At 45.7% G+C, this 14,110-nt stretch overlaps 2 protein-coding genes across 5 annotated transcripts in view; both read left to right on the top strand.

Annotated features, from left to right (window-relative positions):
• The first annotated feature begins 4,439 nt into the window (after positions 1 to 4,439).
• On the top strand, positions 4,440 to 8,451 carry IFT22 (intraflagellar transport 22). The gene is made up of 5 exons (XM_083714888.1): positions 4,440 to 4,606; positions 5,787 to 5,866; positions 6,667 to 6,756; positions 7,948 to 8,150; positions 8,249 to 8,451. The coding sequence occupies exons 1-5, from the start codon at positions 4,568 to 4,570 to the stop codon at positions 8,395 to 8,397; spliced, it is 561 nt and encodes a 186-aa protein (XP_083571014.1). The 5' UTR covers positions 4,440 to 4,567; the 3' UTR covers positions 8,398 to 8,451.
• Positions 8,452 to 12,487: 4,036 nt separating this feature from the next.
• Positions 12,488 to 14,110, top strand: part of RABEP1 (rabaptin, RAB GTPase binding effector protein 1) — a 54,813-nt gene continuing 53,190 nt past the window's right edge. Inside the window, exon 1 of one of the 4 annotated variants that reach the window (XM_083714458.1) lies at positions 12,488 to 12,697. In XM_083714458.1, the coding sequence (XP_083570584.1) occupies positions 12,655 to 12,697 (43 nt within the window). In that variant the 5' untranslated portion in view covers positions 12,488 to 12,654. The remainder of the gene's footprint in view (positions 12,698 to 14,110) is intronic. The other 3 variants (XM_083714459.1, XM_083714460.1, XM_083714461.1) reach the window with 3 other exon arrangements.

The following is a 14,110-nucleotide window of genomic DNA, read 5'->3' as shown; positions in this document are numbered from 1 at the left end:
ACCTGCATGTTAAGTGATACAGTTTTTTTCTAACAGGGGGACAGATCGATCTTCCATACCCTGCAAGTGTCCTGGGAAAAAATGGGGCATTCAGTTTTCTTGTGCAAGAGCACGGCAACCATTTGGGGGTGCCGTGATCTTGCATGATTTTGCACTGAGCTCTCAGTCAGAAGAAAGCACTTTCACTCAGGAAAATAGCACTTTTTGGGGAACCAAAACCTCAGGTGGCGCCCCAGAACATGGGCCTGAAAAAAAATGTATTTCAGGCTCTGTGATCTCACACAGGTCACATGACCTGCCGGTTTTGGCACTCAAGGTGTTGGAGGGTATGGTCTTTACATGTTCACATGTGAAGAAAATGGGGGGCAGCAGGTCCATCAGCTCAGGCTGGGGGGGGGGGGGTATCCTCTTGCAAGAGAGATCTTGTGCCTGAATTTCCATTTCCCTCTGCCCTCCTTTTCCCTTTTCCCTTTGCGTCGTGGATTTTCAATTGTAAGCCTGTAAGGGATTTCCATTACCTTTGTGAGCCGTGGTGGTACAGCATGCTGCATTGATGCTTTTGCCTTCGCAGAACATACATTGTAGAAGGTGGCTGCACTTGCGATGTAGCCCCTGGGTGTGTGTGACATTTGCACACTCTTAAACACGGGAAGCTGTCTCACATCACGCCATACATTTGTCCATCCAGCCCCGTATTGTCTGTTCCGACTGACAATATCCAGCTCCTGGGGCAGAGACAGCCGTTGTCTTTCTGCTCTCCTGGAACTTGGCTCTTTTAACTGGAGATGCTATTGGGGACTTCTGCAAGCAAATCAAGTGCTTTACTATGAAGCTTCAGTCCTCCCCTTCTGTATGGACCAGAGGATGATAAAAAACCCGACTCACCAATATTTTCCTTCTTTCCCCCGCTTCTTTCTGCTTTGCAGTGCCTATAATCCTGGCAATCGGTCAAGAGCATAAAATTCTGACTTGGCTTATAGAGTCTAGGCTGATTTAGCTGTAGTCCCTTCATTTGCTGCTGAATGCTGTCCCCGTTGCTCTTCGCCTGTGGTCTAAGGGAGCCCTAACAGAGGTTTGGGGCTGGAAGCAAGCAATGGTTTTCATGAGGATATTTCTCTGCCCTTTCTGGTCAGACCACTTTTGCAGATGTGTGTGTGTGTGTGTGTTGCAAAACAACGCAAAAAGTTGTGGAAGCTGTTTGTCACAGGTGAAAGAGCTCTCTAGTTACTTCCCCAGTCAGGCTGTCAACCTTTCCCAACCTCTCTCCTTCCCTATCAAATGTTTCCCTTTCAGCCGTGATTGGCTAAGGGCCCCCAAGAGGTTGATGGGTGCTGTCTTCTTTCAACTGAGTGTATGTAAGCCACTCTGGGGAGGCTTTTTGGCAGAAGACTGGAGTGCAAATGCTATAAAGAAAGAAAGAAAAAAGAAAAATATTCCATGGGTGCCAAATTGCTTTTTTATAACAGCTGCCTAGAAAGCACTTGGGGGTGGGTGCAGCTGGACAAGGAAGGGTTAACCAGGGCTACCTATGACAACCTTAATGATGATAGATGCTGGTGAGGACGACTTTTTCCTTTTGCAGCAACTGAAAGATGAGCTGCAATAGGAGGTCCTCCTGTCCCACCATCTCTGTCATCCCCTGTCCCGACCTCCCCCACTCCCCAAAATCACAAATGCGAGAGTGTCAAGGGAGCCTGGTAGACGAACGAGCTGCCCTAGAAGCAAATGACAACTGAGACCGCCATGGAGCTGAGCTTTACAAAACTGTTATTTCTCAGGACGTATCAAGTTCCCTCAGGGGAGCTGTATCAGGATGTCGAACGCACCGCCCGTCACCAGGCAGCCGACTCACTCCTTTCAAAAGAAAAATAGAGAAAGTATATGTACTGGGAGAGTTTAGATGCAACAGTCTGGGACATGTGCAGGCCACCCAGACTAGGCTGGGCGGGCAACAGATTCTGCATCCTGCACACAACCACACCAGAGAATGCAATGGTGGTGTATAACCGAGGGGAAAGCGCAGTTTCAGATTTCAGCTTCCATTTTAGCAGAAAACAGAACAGGGGCTGGACAAGCGGCCAATCCCCAGAGGACACAGAGAAAAACTGCCAGTCATATCATGTTAAAGGCAAACGGAGGAAAAGGAAATGAATTTAAGTCTGTTCCGCCACTAGGTGCTACTGTTGGTCCATGGAATTTGATACTGACAGTTGCTTCATCAAACACACACCTTTCTAATATTACTTTGCAATGTACAGTGTTATACTTTGAATGAATTTAGTCTCTGGTAACTCTAAGGAGAATATGTTACATGAAAATCAGTGGCAATGTATGAAAGGAAAAAAGCTAGCAGACACGCAAGGAAAAACTACAAGGCCTGAGAGAGCAGACTAAAAAAACCCCTAAGCGTTTTTCACTCAGCATATAATTAATGACAGTGAACAGGAAAAGAAAATCTTCCACACATTTTGCAGTCTTGAGGAAATAGCATGTTAACTGTGCTATAAGTAGATTTTTTTACGTTACCATAGCGCACAGAGCATGTAGCGCATTTAAAAATTTAACAAAAACAGCTATAGCAGCAGCAAGAGGACTACTTCTATTAGTGTACTGCTATGGGTTAAACCACAGAGCCTAGGACTTGCCGATCAGAAGGTCGGCAGTTTGAATCCCCGCGATAGGGTGAGCTCCCATTGCTCGGTCGCTGCTCCTGCCAACCTAGCAGTTCGAAAGCACATCAAAGTGCATGTAGAAAAATAGGTACCGCTCCGGCGGGAAGGTAAACGGCGTTTCTGTGCGCTGCTCTGGTTCGCCAGAAGTGGCTTGGTCATGCTGGCCACATGACCTGGAAGCTGTACGCCGGCTCCCTCGGCCAATAAAGAGATGAGCGTCGCAATCCCAGAGTCGGCCATGACTGGACCTAATGGTCAGGGGTCCCTTTACCTTTACCCAGTACTACTAAATGTGTTCCACATAGTTTGTCTTATAAGTTTCTTATTAATGCAGGAAATTGAGCCTCCTGGAATAACAAAAGCATTGCTCAAAACCAGCTAAGGTGGTGAGGAAGAACAGGGGCTCATTGCATCTTACTAGCATTAGCTTCCAGATTTTTCTCTCCTTTGGTTTTTTGTAGCTTGATCAGCATGTGCTTCATATCTCCTTTTTGTAAACCACTTTGAGTTTTTTTTATACAATCAACTGGTGTATAAATTTTATGAAATAAATGTGTGGTTGATGAAATGCCGATTAATGTGTTGCTCTGTCGTAATTGGGGGGGGGGAACCTTTCAGATTAAGTTTCAACCAAAACAAAACATCCTTTAACATGTTCCGTCTTTCTAAAATGTTTAGATAGCCTCTGATCAATTTGAAATGGTCTGTTGCTTGTACATAGCCTTGTAAGTATGATGTTATTCTTCTGAATACTTGGAAAATAAAGATTTACGGAGTACAGTAACTTCTCTTTATGTAAGAGTTTGGGGTTGTTTTTTTTTTAATGATAAGTAGTTCAACTTGGTGAACAAGGAGTTTAACAGCATAATTCTGTACTTGTTTACTCAGAACTAAGTTATCTTTCTCTTTTACTATAACCTTTTAAACAAAAAAGCCAACTGTTGTAATGCTATTTTGGGAACTGCTATGTGAGGTCTACCTGAAAAACAGTACATAAATATCTCAAATAAAAGAATTAATAAATATCCCCAACATACTACCATACTACAGAGTAACATCCAGATTTGGGGTGTGTGTGTGTGTGTGTGTGTGTGTGTGTGTGTGTGTAGCTGAGGATAGGTCTGGGTCTACTGCATAGCTGTCAACTTTCCTCTTTTCTTGAGAGGAATCCTATTCGGAATAAGGGAATTTCCCTTAAAAAAGGGAAACGTTAACAGCTATGGTTTACTGGCAGATATGTGGGTGATTTGCAGATTGATGAGGATTCTGACTCCCAATCATTTAACAATTGCTACAATTTAGCACACACTAAATTCAGCTGCAGAAATGAAGAAAGCTTGGGGATTTTTTGTGTGGAAGGGGATGGGAGTGTCACTCAGTTCTGCTACTAGAAACAATGTCCTGGTCCCAGAATTTTCTTAATTCTATGTTTTTTGTACAGGACACACGCCTATTGTACTCCAGAAGACGCATTACCACCAGGGAGGGTGGCGACCCTATATACCTTTACCTGGGAGTAAGCCCCACTGAACCCAACGGGGCATACCTGTCAGTAAACAAATGCAAGTCCTCCCTAATTAAGGTCGGAATTCTATGCACATTGACTTAGAAATAAATCCCATTTGAACACAGTGGTCGTTCACACGTGCAAGACTGGGCTTTAAGGAGGCGACCCTTTGTAAACATGGAAATACCCGGCTGCTTTGAAACGAGCCGTCTCCCCTTTTCTCCGCCGGGGCTCAGCCTTCTCTCCGCCCTTAGCAACCGCGCCTGGCAACGTCGCGTCGTTGGGTTGGGCGGAGTCAGCCGGCATCATTCGACCAGCCCTTTCGGCCGTTTGCTCGGCTTGGTTTTCTACGCGAGGCCGAGGCTATGCGGCCTAGTCCGACGGGGCGATGCTGAAGGTGAAGATACTCTTCGTTGGCCCCAGCGAGGTGAGTGAGCCAAAGAGCGCCTGGGGTCCCTCTTGAAGGAAAGGAAAGCTCCCCAAGGTCTCACAGTCGCCTCCCCAGCCCTTAAAAGCGCTGTGAACCATAACCATCTAGGGGCAAATCTTGACTTTTTCAGATTAGGACAAATCCAGTATTTTGTTTCCAGCAGAATGCCTTTGGGAAGCATATATACCCCGACGTGATGGAGGCAGCTATTCCTGGCTGTTTGCTTTGAGCACGTGGTTTTCTGGTACACTGCCCCTGAACATGGAGGTTCTGTGAAACGCTGGGCTAATAACTGTTAATAGAACTGCACATACCATTATTTTTAGGGGTTTAGAGACAAAACCGTGGCATATCTCATCTCATTAACATCTGTTACTACAATGTGCTCTCTGTGGCTCGTCCTCTGTGTTTGTTCTGGAAGCTGTAGTTAGTTCAGGATGCTGCAGCAGTTTTGCTGGTAGGAGAGAGACCATGTCCGCATATAACACCTGTGCAGGTTATCAATTTGCTACTGTCATATCACAAGGTGTTACTATTACTATATAAAGCCCTAAACAGCTTGGGACTGGTTTACCTGCAATACCGCCTTTCCTTATATGCCCGCTTCAGTCTGTGGAACTAGCATTTATAATAAATTTATATTTTAGCGTGGCAGTTCTTGCACTTTGGAACTCCCGGCTTATTGACACCAGGCGGGTGCCTTCACTGTACTCTTTTCAGCACCTGCTAAAAGCATTCTTGTTTAGAGGAGCTTACCCAAATTTGTAGAATGTTTGCATGTGTTTTGATCTGTTTTAGGTTATCACTGATTTTAGTTATTATTTGAACGTTTTACAGAGTTGTTTTGAATTGTTTTACTGCAAAGTTAATTGTATTATTCTTTCTGTAAACTGCTTTGAAATTGCTATATAAATTTTATGAAATTTTATGAAATAAGAAATAAAAAAACCGATCTTAACATTTGGATCGTAGCTTAGGGGGCAGAAAACATACTTTGCATGCAAAAGATCCCTGGTTCAGTTTCTGTCACCTCCAGGTAGGATTGAAAGAGACCCTGGAGAGCTACTGCCAGTCAGGGCAGACAATACTGAGCTAGATGGACCAATGGTCTGACTTGGTAGCAGGAAGCTTCCTATTTTCTATTGCTAATTCTTGCTTCTGTATTCACTTGTGATAGGCTGGAAAGTCTGTCTTGGCAAACTTCTTGTCAGAGAGCACCGAAGGCATTGGTAGTTACCTCCCAACACATGCAGTAAGGTGAGTTTCAAGCAGGTAGAGTGGAACTGCTAGCAAAACATGGATTTCCCCCTCCTCCATACAACGGGGTGCAGAACCTGGTACCCTCTGGAAGTTGATGGACTACAGCCCCCATCATCCCTGACTGCTGGCTGTGCTAGCTGAGGCTCATGGGAGTTGGAGTCCAGCATCTGGAGGTCCACAAGAAGTTCTCCATCCTTGCAAAACAGCATGGTTGCAAAATCTACAAGATTTCCTTGACATCAACTTCTTGGTTTTCTCTTCATATCAAACCAACCAGGCCTTCTTCAAGTGATGAAGTGTTGGTATTTGTCACACAGTTCCTTATGTGTGGAATACTAGTAAAGTCTTAAAATGGTACATGAAATGGGGGAAGGGGGAATGCATAATAACAGTGGGCAGCTGCTCCAGTGCCAAGTAAGCCAAATGCAGAGGTTGGATGGAATTTGGGGCTGTGAGATTTTTTACTTTAATTAAAAATTTTTTTTTTAAACATGCCTTTCAGGGCACACTGCTTACAAAGGTGGCTTACAAAGCTAACGGCACATTCCTAACTCAATATGTCCCCTCACAAGTAAGTTCTGTTGAATTTAATGGGACTTATTCCCAGGTAAGTGGGGATGGGTTTCATCTTTAGATACATGAAAATACAATTACGAAACACACACGCAACATGGGTAACTAAGAACTGACATTGGAAAAAGTGACCAGCAAATATGGATGGGAGCTCTGTCCTTCAGGTAGGCCCAAAGAATGCCAGCCTTATTGATTTGTATAAAATATGTATTTTTTAATTCTAGGATCCTAGAATACGAGATGCCAAATTTCGGTGGAAACGGCAAAGGAGCAGGGTGTCGGTTTGAACTGTGGGATTGTGGAGGAGATCAAAAGTAAGTGGATCACTTACGTATCCTGCCAACTTTCTGAGTAAGTTGGTGTAATTCAAACGCTACACCAAGCCTTAGTTAAGGAAGGGGAGGGGAGGCTATTAAGGAGAAGTTGGGGCAAAACCCTACCATTATTTTTGATCATTTAAGAAGCAGAGGGTACTCTGGGCATGTTGGAAACATGCACTTGTGTAAGGGGCATTCTAGTTTGTGGTTGGTGAACCCCTTTCTAAAAAATGAAATGCCAGACAAGGCACGGATTTGGTGGCCTGCTTGCACAGTGGAACTTCTCTTCTCTGTGCATTCCTTGTATTGCCCCTAAATATATTCTGCAGGGTTGGAAGAAGAGGCGTAGGGACATGCAGCGGGAGCAGGGGAAAGGGAATTTCCATTGTGCAGGCGGAAATCATTCTGCTTACAATAATTACTTAGTTGGATACAGCCCAGTATGTGCAGAGCAGCTGCAGAATCTCAACTGAGATTTTTTTAAAGCAAAAAAATGATAAAGGTAGGTAAGAACCTTAGAAGAGCCCTACTAGGTTGGGCTAATGGCCCATCTAGTCCTGCATGTTGTTCTCACATTGGCCACTCAGGTGCCTGTAGGAAATCTGCAAGCAGGACTTGAGCACAATAGCATTCTCCTCTCCTCTCCCTTTGTTTCCAGCAACTGGTATTCAGAAGCTTTGCTGCCTCTGACTATGGAGGCAGAGCAGAGCCATCATGGCTAGTAGGAACTGATAGTCTCATCCTCCAAGAATTAGTCCAATTCTCTTTTCAAGCCATCCAAGTTGGTGGCCGTCATTGCCTCCTGGGAGAGAGAGTTCCACAATTTGCTGCATGAAGAAGTACTTTCCTTTTTTTCTGTCCTGAAAAAAATCTTCCAGCTTTTGGCTTCATTGGATGTCCATGAGTTCTAGGGTAACGAGAGGAGAAAAAATTCTCTCTATTCACTTTCTCCATGCCATGTATAATTTTATTAACTTCTATCGTATCATCTCTTTCTCACCATTTCTCTAAACTAAAACACCCCAAGCACTGCAAGCTTTCCTGATAGGGGAGTCGTTCCACCCCCTTGATCATTTTGGTGGCCCTTCTCTGGACCTTTTCCAACTCTACAATATCCTTTTGGAGGTGAGGTGACCAGAACTGTACACAGGTGATGCCAGCCGTGCCGTTTCTCTGTTGCGCTTCCAGATTTGAGACTTGCTGGCCAGCACTGATGAAAGATTCCCATGGGGTCGTCATTGTTTTCAACCAAGACTCGCCCACCCATTTGAAGGAGATTGAAATGTGGCACTCCTGTTTTGTGCAACAGCAGCAGCTGTTGGAGAGCCAGTGCCTGCTCATTTCGCATCACAAGCCAGGCAGTGCAATGGACCCAGAGAATCTCACCTTGCGTAAGACCCTGATGCTTTGCTTTCCTGTCTCTTACCTATGTTTGTTGTTTTGTCAGAATTGCCAATAGTTTTAATGGTTTGCTTCTTAAACTTCAAAGCTCCACCGCTGAACAGGCTGCAGGTGGTCCACTCTAGCCTCGAAGAAGATCCTGAAGATTTCCGGATGGAATTTGTGAAGTACCTCAAGGGCATCACCAAGTTGGTGAATGAGAACCGAGACAGAGAGGAGATGCTGCTGATCACTTAAAAGCAGGAGGAACGCTGCTGCAAAGAAAATAAAAGAAATACCCACTTAAACACACACACTCGTACACTCCTGGTCTTTTGCTTTCTACCTAACCCATTTATTTATTTATTTTTAAAGAGTTTGGATTCCTCAGGTTTACACTTAAAGAAGCAGTTTTACAGCAGTGGAAGTGGCATGCATGTAGTGTAGTGGTTTGAGTGTCGGATTAGATCCTGGGAGACCAGGGTTCCAAGCCCCACTCGGCATGAAGCTCACTGGGTGACCTTGGGACAATCACTCTCAGCCTAACCTGCCTCATAAGGTTGTTGTGAGGATTCAGTGAGGAGTGGGAGAACTGTGTATGACACCTTGAGCTCCTTGGAGAAAAGAGTGGGATATAAATGCAATAAATAAAATAGAAGTTCTTAGCTTAATCAGGGATGAGAAACCCTTTTCAGCCCACATTTACTTCAAGGGGTCTCATGCCAGTGGCGAGCAGGGCCAGAGGCAACAGTGGGTGAAGCAATGAATGTAAATTTTAACTTTGTACGGTAGGCTGGTCTATAAGCACACATACGCCTTTTCCCAGCATGTCTTATCTCAGACCAAGGACACATTCTAGCCCAACAAAAACATGGAGAGTACAAAGCAGGGTTTGTGAGGGTGTAGCTGGGAAGGGGGAGTAACCTGAGGAGCGTCCCAAGGGCCAGACAGAGCAGCTTAAAGGGCCACATGTGGCCACCAGGTCTGAGGTTCAAAAGACACTGGTTTTTTGTCTTGCTCTTTCAGATTGCAGGCACCAGAGCACTGGACCAAGTGCTGTTCGTTTTTTGGTCTCACACTCATCAGCTAGCTCTCACAAGAGCTTGGGACCAAAAGATGCTTGTTTTTGCTCTCACACTCTCGCATAACACAGCTGGCTTGTGCCAGAGTACTGGACCAAAAGATGCTTGTTTTTTGGTCTTGTGCAAAACAGCTGACTCCCGTGAGAGCTCAGATCCAAAAAAACAAGCATTCCAATTTTGATCAGTGGGATGTTGGAGGGGTATGGGTGACTAACAGGCTAAGCTGGCTACACCTTGGTTTGTTTGTTCCTGCATGAGTGGGTTATGTCCACCAGTGCCTAGTTTGTGCACACCACAGTTTATTAAGCAAAGTATGGCTTACTATTAAGGATAAAAGTGGCTGCTGTGCTGCACTGTGGGAAAAGATGATTCAAGGAAACCATGGCCCATGGAACATCAAGGGCCTTTTCTTGTGCAATGATGGTGCGCCAGACTGTAAGTTAACTCCCAACTCTTCAATTCTATGATTCCTTCTGCTTGCATCTGTATTTCCCACAGTGAACAAAATGGGGAAGAACTTGGTAGGCTTTGAGAATGCCACATAAGACACAAAGATCTGTAATGCACACCATCACTTCCCCTTTCCCCAAAAATAGAGCTGATCTGCAAATCATATGGATGCCTACCCCTTTGCTGAGCAATTCCATATTTTACGAGGGAGTCAAATTCTAACAATTTTGGTCCCAGTTCATGTTCAACTACAGCTGAAGTTTGTTCTGGTTTCTTGTTTATGTCCATAAAAGTTTTGTAACCAATTCACACAATAAAATTTAAAGTAAAGAGGCACATTATAATGATTGATTGTACAGCTGCACAGAACAAGCTAACAAAAGTCTAAAACTCACTTTGGGGCAATACCTTTATTAGGTCAACTATAATGAGCGCCGCAACCCCAGAGTCGTCCACGACTGGACTTAATGGTCAGGGGTCCCTTTACCTTTATAATGTCACAAAATAGTGCCTAAGAGTTCTCAGTAACAAATAAGTCAGCAATAAGGGCTAGGAAACCTATCAGATGGGTCTGCTCTACCCGCCACCCCTACCCCATATTATTCTAAGAGCTTCTAGATCAGGAGTGGGGAACATTCCTTTCTAGGCAACCTTTTGTAGCTCACATGCCAAGAATTTGTAAGCTTGCAGGCCAAAGTGGGCACAGCAGCAAATGTAGGGTTGCCGTATGCCCAGGCAGAAATCTCTGAACGTCTGGGGAAATCTGTAGGCATAACATCCCACATCAGTAATGTACGGTAGATCTTGGTGAATTTCATGAAAAATAGCTCAAAAAGCTCAACTAGTTTGGTTAATATTATAAAAAAGCTCAAAACCCAACAACTTTTCTGTCCAGATTTTCACTTTTTAAAATATGGCAACCCTAAGCATTTTACAATTATATACAGAAGCCTTCTTTCTACACGTACACAAACATCACCACCCCATCCTCCATCCTGGCCTGGTAAGAAGAAAAAAGAGAAATTTAATAAGGCAGCTTTCAAATGAGGCCATGAGCATGTGTTTGTATCTGAACTTGTAGACAGCATACTTTTGGGGGTACACACATATACACACTCATCTGCTTTCCATCTATTCTGAGCCATACACCACATGGAACCTTTTAAACAAGAGGACAGAAATAACATGGTTTCCCGATGGTACTTGCAAAGATTTTCAACTGCGGGAAAATGTCCTACATTTCCAAAGCAGAAAAATCATAAAGTCACTATGGGCCTGTTTCTGCTTAGCAATCCATTTGCTCACTTTTACTCTAGTATGTGGTCATTAAGATCAAGTGTGTAGAAAATACCAGACGTGGTCTTTGGGTGTTTGTGAGATGCAGCCTGAAAGATGTAAGTAAGGGCACTGAACTATTCAAAGGTTTGTTACAATACTGTAGGGAATCGTTGCTGGGAAGTTAGGGGGATTCCAAGCAAAACTACGACAGATGACACATTTCACAAAGTAGAATAGTCAGAAGGGTCAGACCGTGGTTGCTAGATAAACTTCCTAAAATAAGGGACCCTAAAGCTTTGGTATAGTCTATGTCTGCATTGGGAGTCCTGGGGTACCTTGTTTAAGAACAGCTTAGTTTATGAACAACTCGGATTAAGAACGCTTCAAACCTGGAAGTAGGTGTTTTGGTTTCTGAACCTTGCCTTAGAAGCTGAACATGTTCCACTTCCTGTTGAGTGTAAATTGAGTCCTCCGCTGCTATGGGAAAGCATGCCTTGGTTTAAGAATGCTTTGGTTTAAGAATGGACTTCCGGAATGGATTAAGTTCGTAAACCAAGGTACTACTGTACATATAGACACTCTGTTTTTCAAACACACTGACCAGTGTCCAACACACATTAGACTCACGTAAGTCCATTGACATAAATGTATTTGGCAAAACATGGACATCTTGTTGTGTCAACAGAGTAAATTTGAATGGAAGAGAATTATAGTGCAAACAAAAATATTGCCACACCTGCTTGGTAATTATTTTCACACAGGAATAAACTAACTTGCCACCTTGCCATGCTTTTTCTTTACAGTCACAATTCTTCTTGAGTCTTGTGAACAGACCCCACAAGGGGAGAAAGAGGAGACTGACAGGAGATAGCCAAGTCATCTTCAAATATCTCAAGGGCTGTCACATGGAAGATGGAGCAAGCTTGCTTTCTCCTGCTAAGGAGGGTAGGACCTGAACCAATGGCTTCAAGTCACAAGAAAGGAGATTCTGACTATCAGGAATAACTTTCTGAGGGTAATAGCTGTTTGACTCACCTTCATTGGAGGTTTTTAAGCAGAGGCTAAATGGCCATCTGTCATGGCTGTGCTTCCTGCTTTGCAGGGGGTTGGACTGGATGACCCTCAGGGTCCCTTCCAACTCCACAATTCTATAATTCCATGTAAACCCTAGTGCACTTTTACCATGTGAAAGCACCCCTATTTTTGTGCACCAATTTGCAAAAACCCAGGCTCTATTTCCCCACCCCCCTGCAGTTTGAAGAATGCTCCCCGGCGCTTAATTTTTGTTACTCGGGCTTTTGAGCCCCCTGGCGCGTAACGTGTGAATGCGCCCTTAATTTTTGTACGCGTGTACCTCTTCCTTTTGAAAAAATACCCCCCTACGCCCCGCCCCGGGAGTCCTTGCCAGCCACAGCTCCCCAAAAGCCGGCTTTCCCCGTGGTTATAATCCTCCCCGGCTGAGACTCCCCTCCCGCAGCCCGCCAGCCTCCCCTCAGACGCTGGCAACCCGGCGCATGCGCAGAGCTCCCCCTCACTCTCCTCCTCCGCCCCCCAGCTCCTCGCCCGCCCCTTTTGCCTGTCAGGATGAGGCGGCTGAGGCGGCCCAGGGCCGGCGGCGGAGGCTGAGGCGGCGGCCCCTGTTGTGCTCGCTCCGCTCCCCTCGCCTGACTTAGCGGGCCCGGCCTCGGCGTGAGCTGGCTCAGCCATGGCCCAGCCCGGGGCGGCGGCAGAAGAGTCGTCGACCGAAGGTGAGGAGGAGGACGAGGAGGGGAAGCCCGGGCGCGGCCTGCGAAGGCTTACCTGGGCCTGGGGGGTCGCGTGTGTGTCTGTGGGGGGCGGGCAGATGGCGGTGGGGATGCAGGCCAGGGAGGCTTGGAATGGGGGCGGCGGAAGTGTAGCCCCACCCCCAGGGGGGTTCTCCCCTCTCCCCAGTATCAAGCCTCTGACACCCCCTGTTCGTGCCCCCCACCTTTTAAATTGTCACTTCCCTTACCTTCCTCCCCACAGTGATTTCTCCTTAGCAGTCTCCTCCCTCCACATCAAAGGACTATTTCACCCCCCCACCCAATCTCGTGCTTTACTTTATTCTTCTCTCTCCCCCCCCCCGCCAGTAATGTATCTTCTTCTCCTGCCCCACCACGACAGGCATCCCCATGCAACTCCTTCTTTTGCTTCCCTAACCCTTACTTCTCCCTCCCCCCTCCTCGCAGTGCTATCTCCTTATCAGTCTTCTCCCTGTCTCGTGCTTTATTTTATTTCTCTTTTATCCTCCCCGCCCCGTAATTTATCTTTCTCCTGCCCCCCACCCCGCCAAAGGCATTGCCTTGCAATTACTTCAATGCACCCCCCCCCCCCAGCCTACTGGTTTCTCCTTAACAGTTCCATCCTATCTTTAGGACTGTTTCTCTCCCCCATCTTGTGCTTTACTGGTTCTCTCTCTCTCTAGCACACACCCCCACACCCAGTAATTTATCATTTTCCTGCCCCACCACTACAGGCATCACCTTGCAATACTACACCCCACCCCCCAGCCTACTGGTTTATACCCTCAGTAGCTACTCCCTTCAATCCTCACCTCAAGCGCTCTGTGTTTTTCTGTCTTACTCCCCTCATGATGAATCTCCTGAGTTTGTAGCATCTTAAAATAATAACGTTTATTGTGGCATTAATTTTTGTGGATTGGAAATCCAACATTCAAATTACAGTTGATCTTAAAATCATTGCTGGCAAAATATTCCACCACCACCACCCCCTTTTTACAGCCATATACAGCCCATTCCTTTAGCCTACTAAGCCCTGTGCAAAAATGAGTCCAATGTTCCATGCAACAAACACTTCAAGCTTTCCCCCGTTCCTCACAGTGGGCAGCCTCAGTTCCCTTTTCCTTCAGCTTCATGCTGTTGGCAGTTGTACATCAGCAGCTCTGGGTTATCCCATGTTTCTGAAGTTGTGGTTGACCTGTAAGCCATTGGTGAAATGAACAAGACAGATCCAGTGGGTGAATTCTTCTTGGAGAGTAAAGGTAAAGGGACCCCTGACTACTAGGTCCAGTCAGGGCCGACTCTGGGGTTGCGGTGCTCATCTCGCTTTACTGGCCGAGGGAGCCGGCGTACAGCTTCCGGGTCATGTGGCCAGTATGACTAAGCCACTTCTGGCGAACC

The sequence above is a fragment of the Podarcis gaigeae genome, assembly GCF_964106915.1.
Source record: "Podarcis gaigeae genome assembly, chromosome: 15".
Classification (NCBI taxonomy): Eukaryota; Metazoa; Chordata; class Lepidosauria; order Squamata; family Lacertidae; genus Podarcis; species Podarcis gaigeae.
Note: the sequence above shows the minus strand (reverse complement) of the source record. Positions and strands in the feature narration are given on the sequence as shown.

What these genes read in the sequence shown, in the direction of transcription:
- IFT22 (XM_083714888.1), top strand. Translation starts at nt 4,568, where the DNA reads ATGCTGAAGGTGAAGATACTCTTCGTTGGCCCCAGCGAG. An exon ending in GATTGTGGAGGAGATCAAAA is followed by an intron (nt 6,757 to 7,947) that starts GTAAGTGGATCA and finishes TTGCGCTTCCAG; the next exon opens with ATTTGAGACTTGCTGGCCAG. An exon ending in CCCAGAGAATCTCACCTTGC is followed by an intron (nt 8,151 to 8,248) that starts GTAAGACCCTGA and finishes TAAACTTCAAAG; the next exon opens with CTCCACCGCTGAACAGGCTG.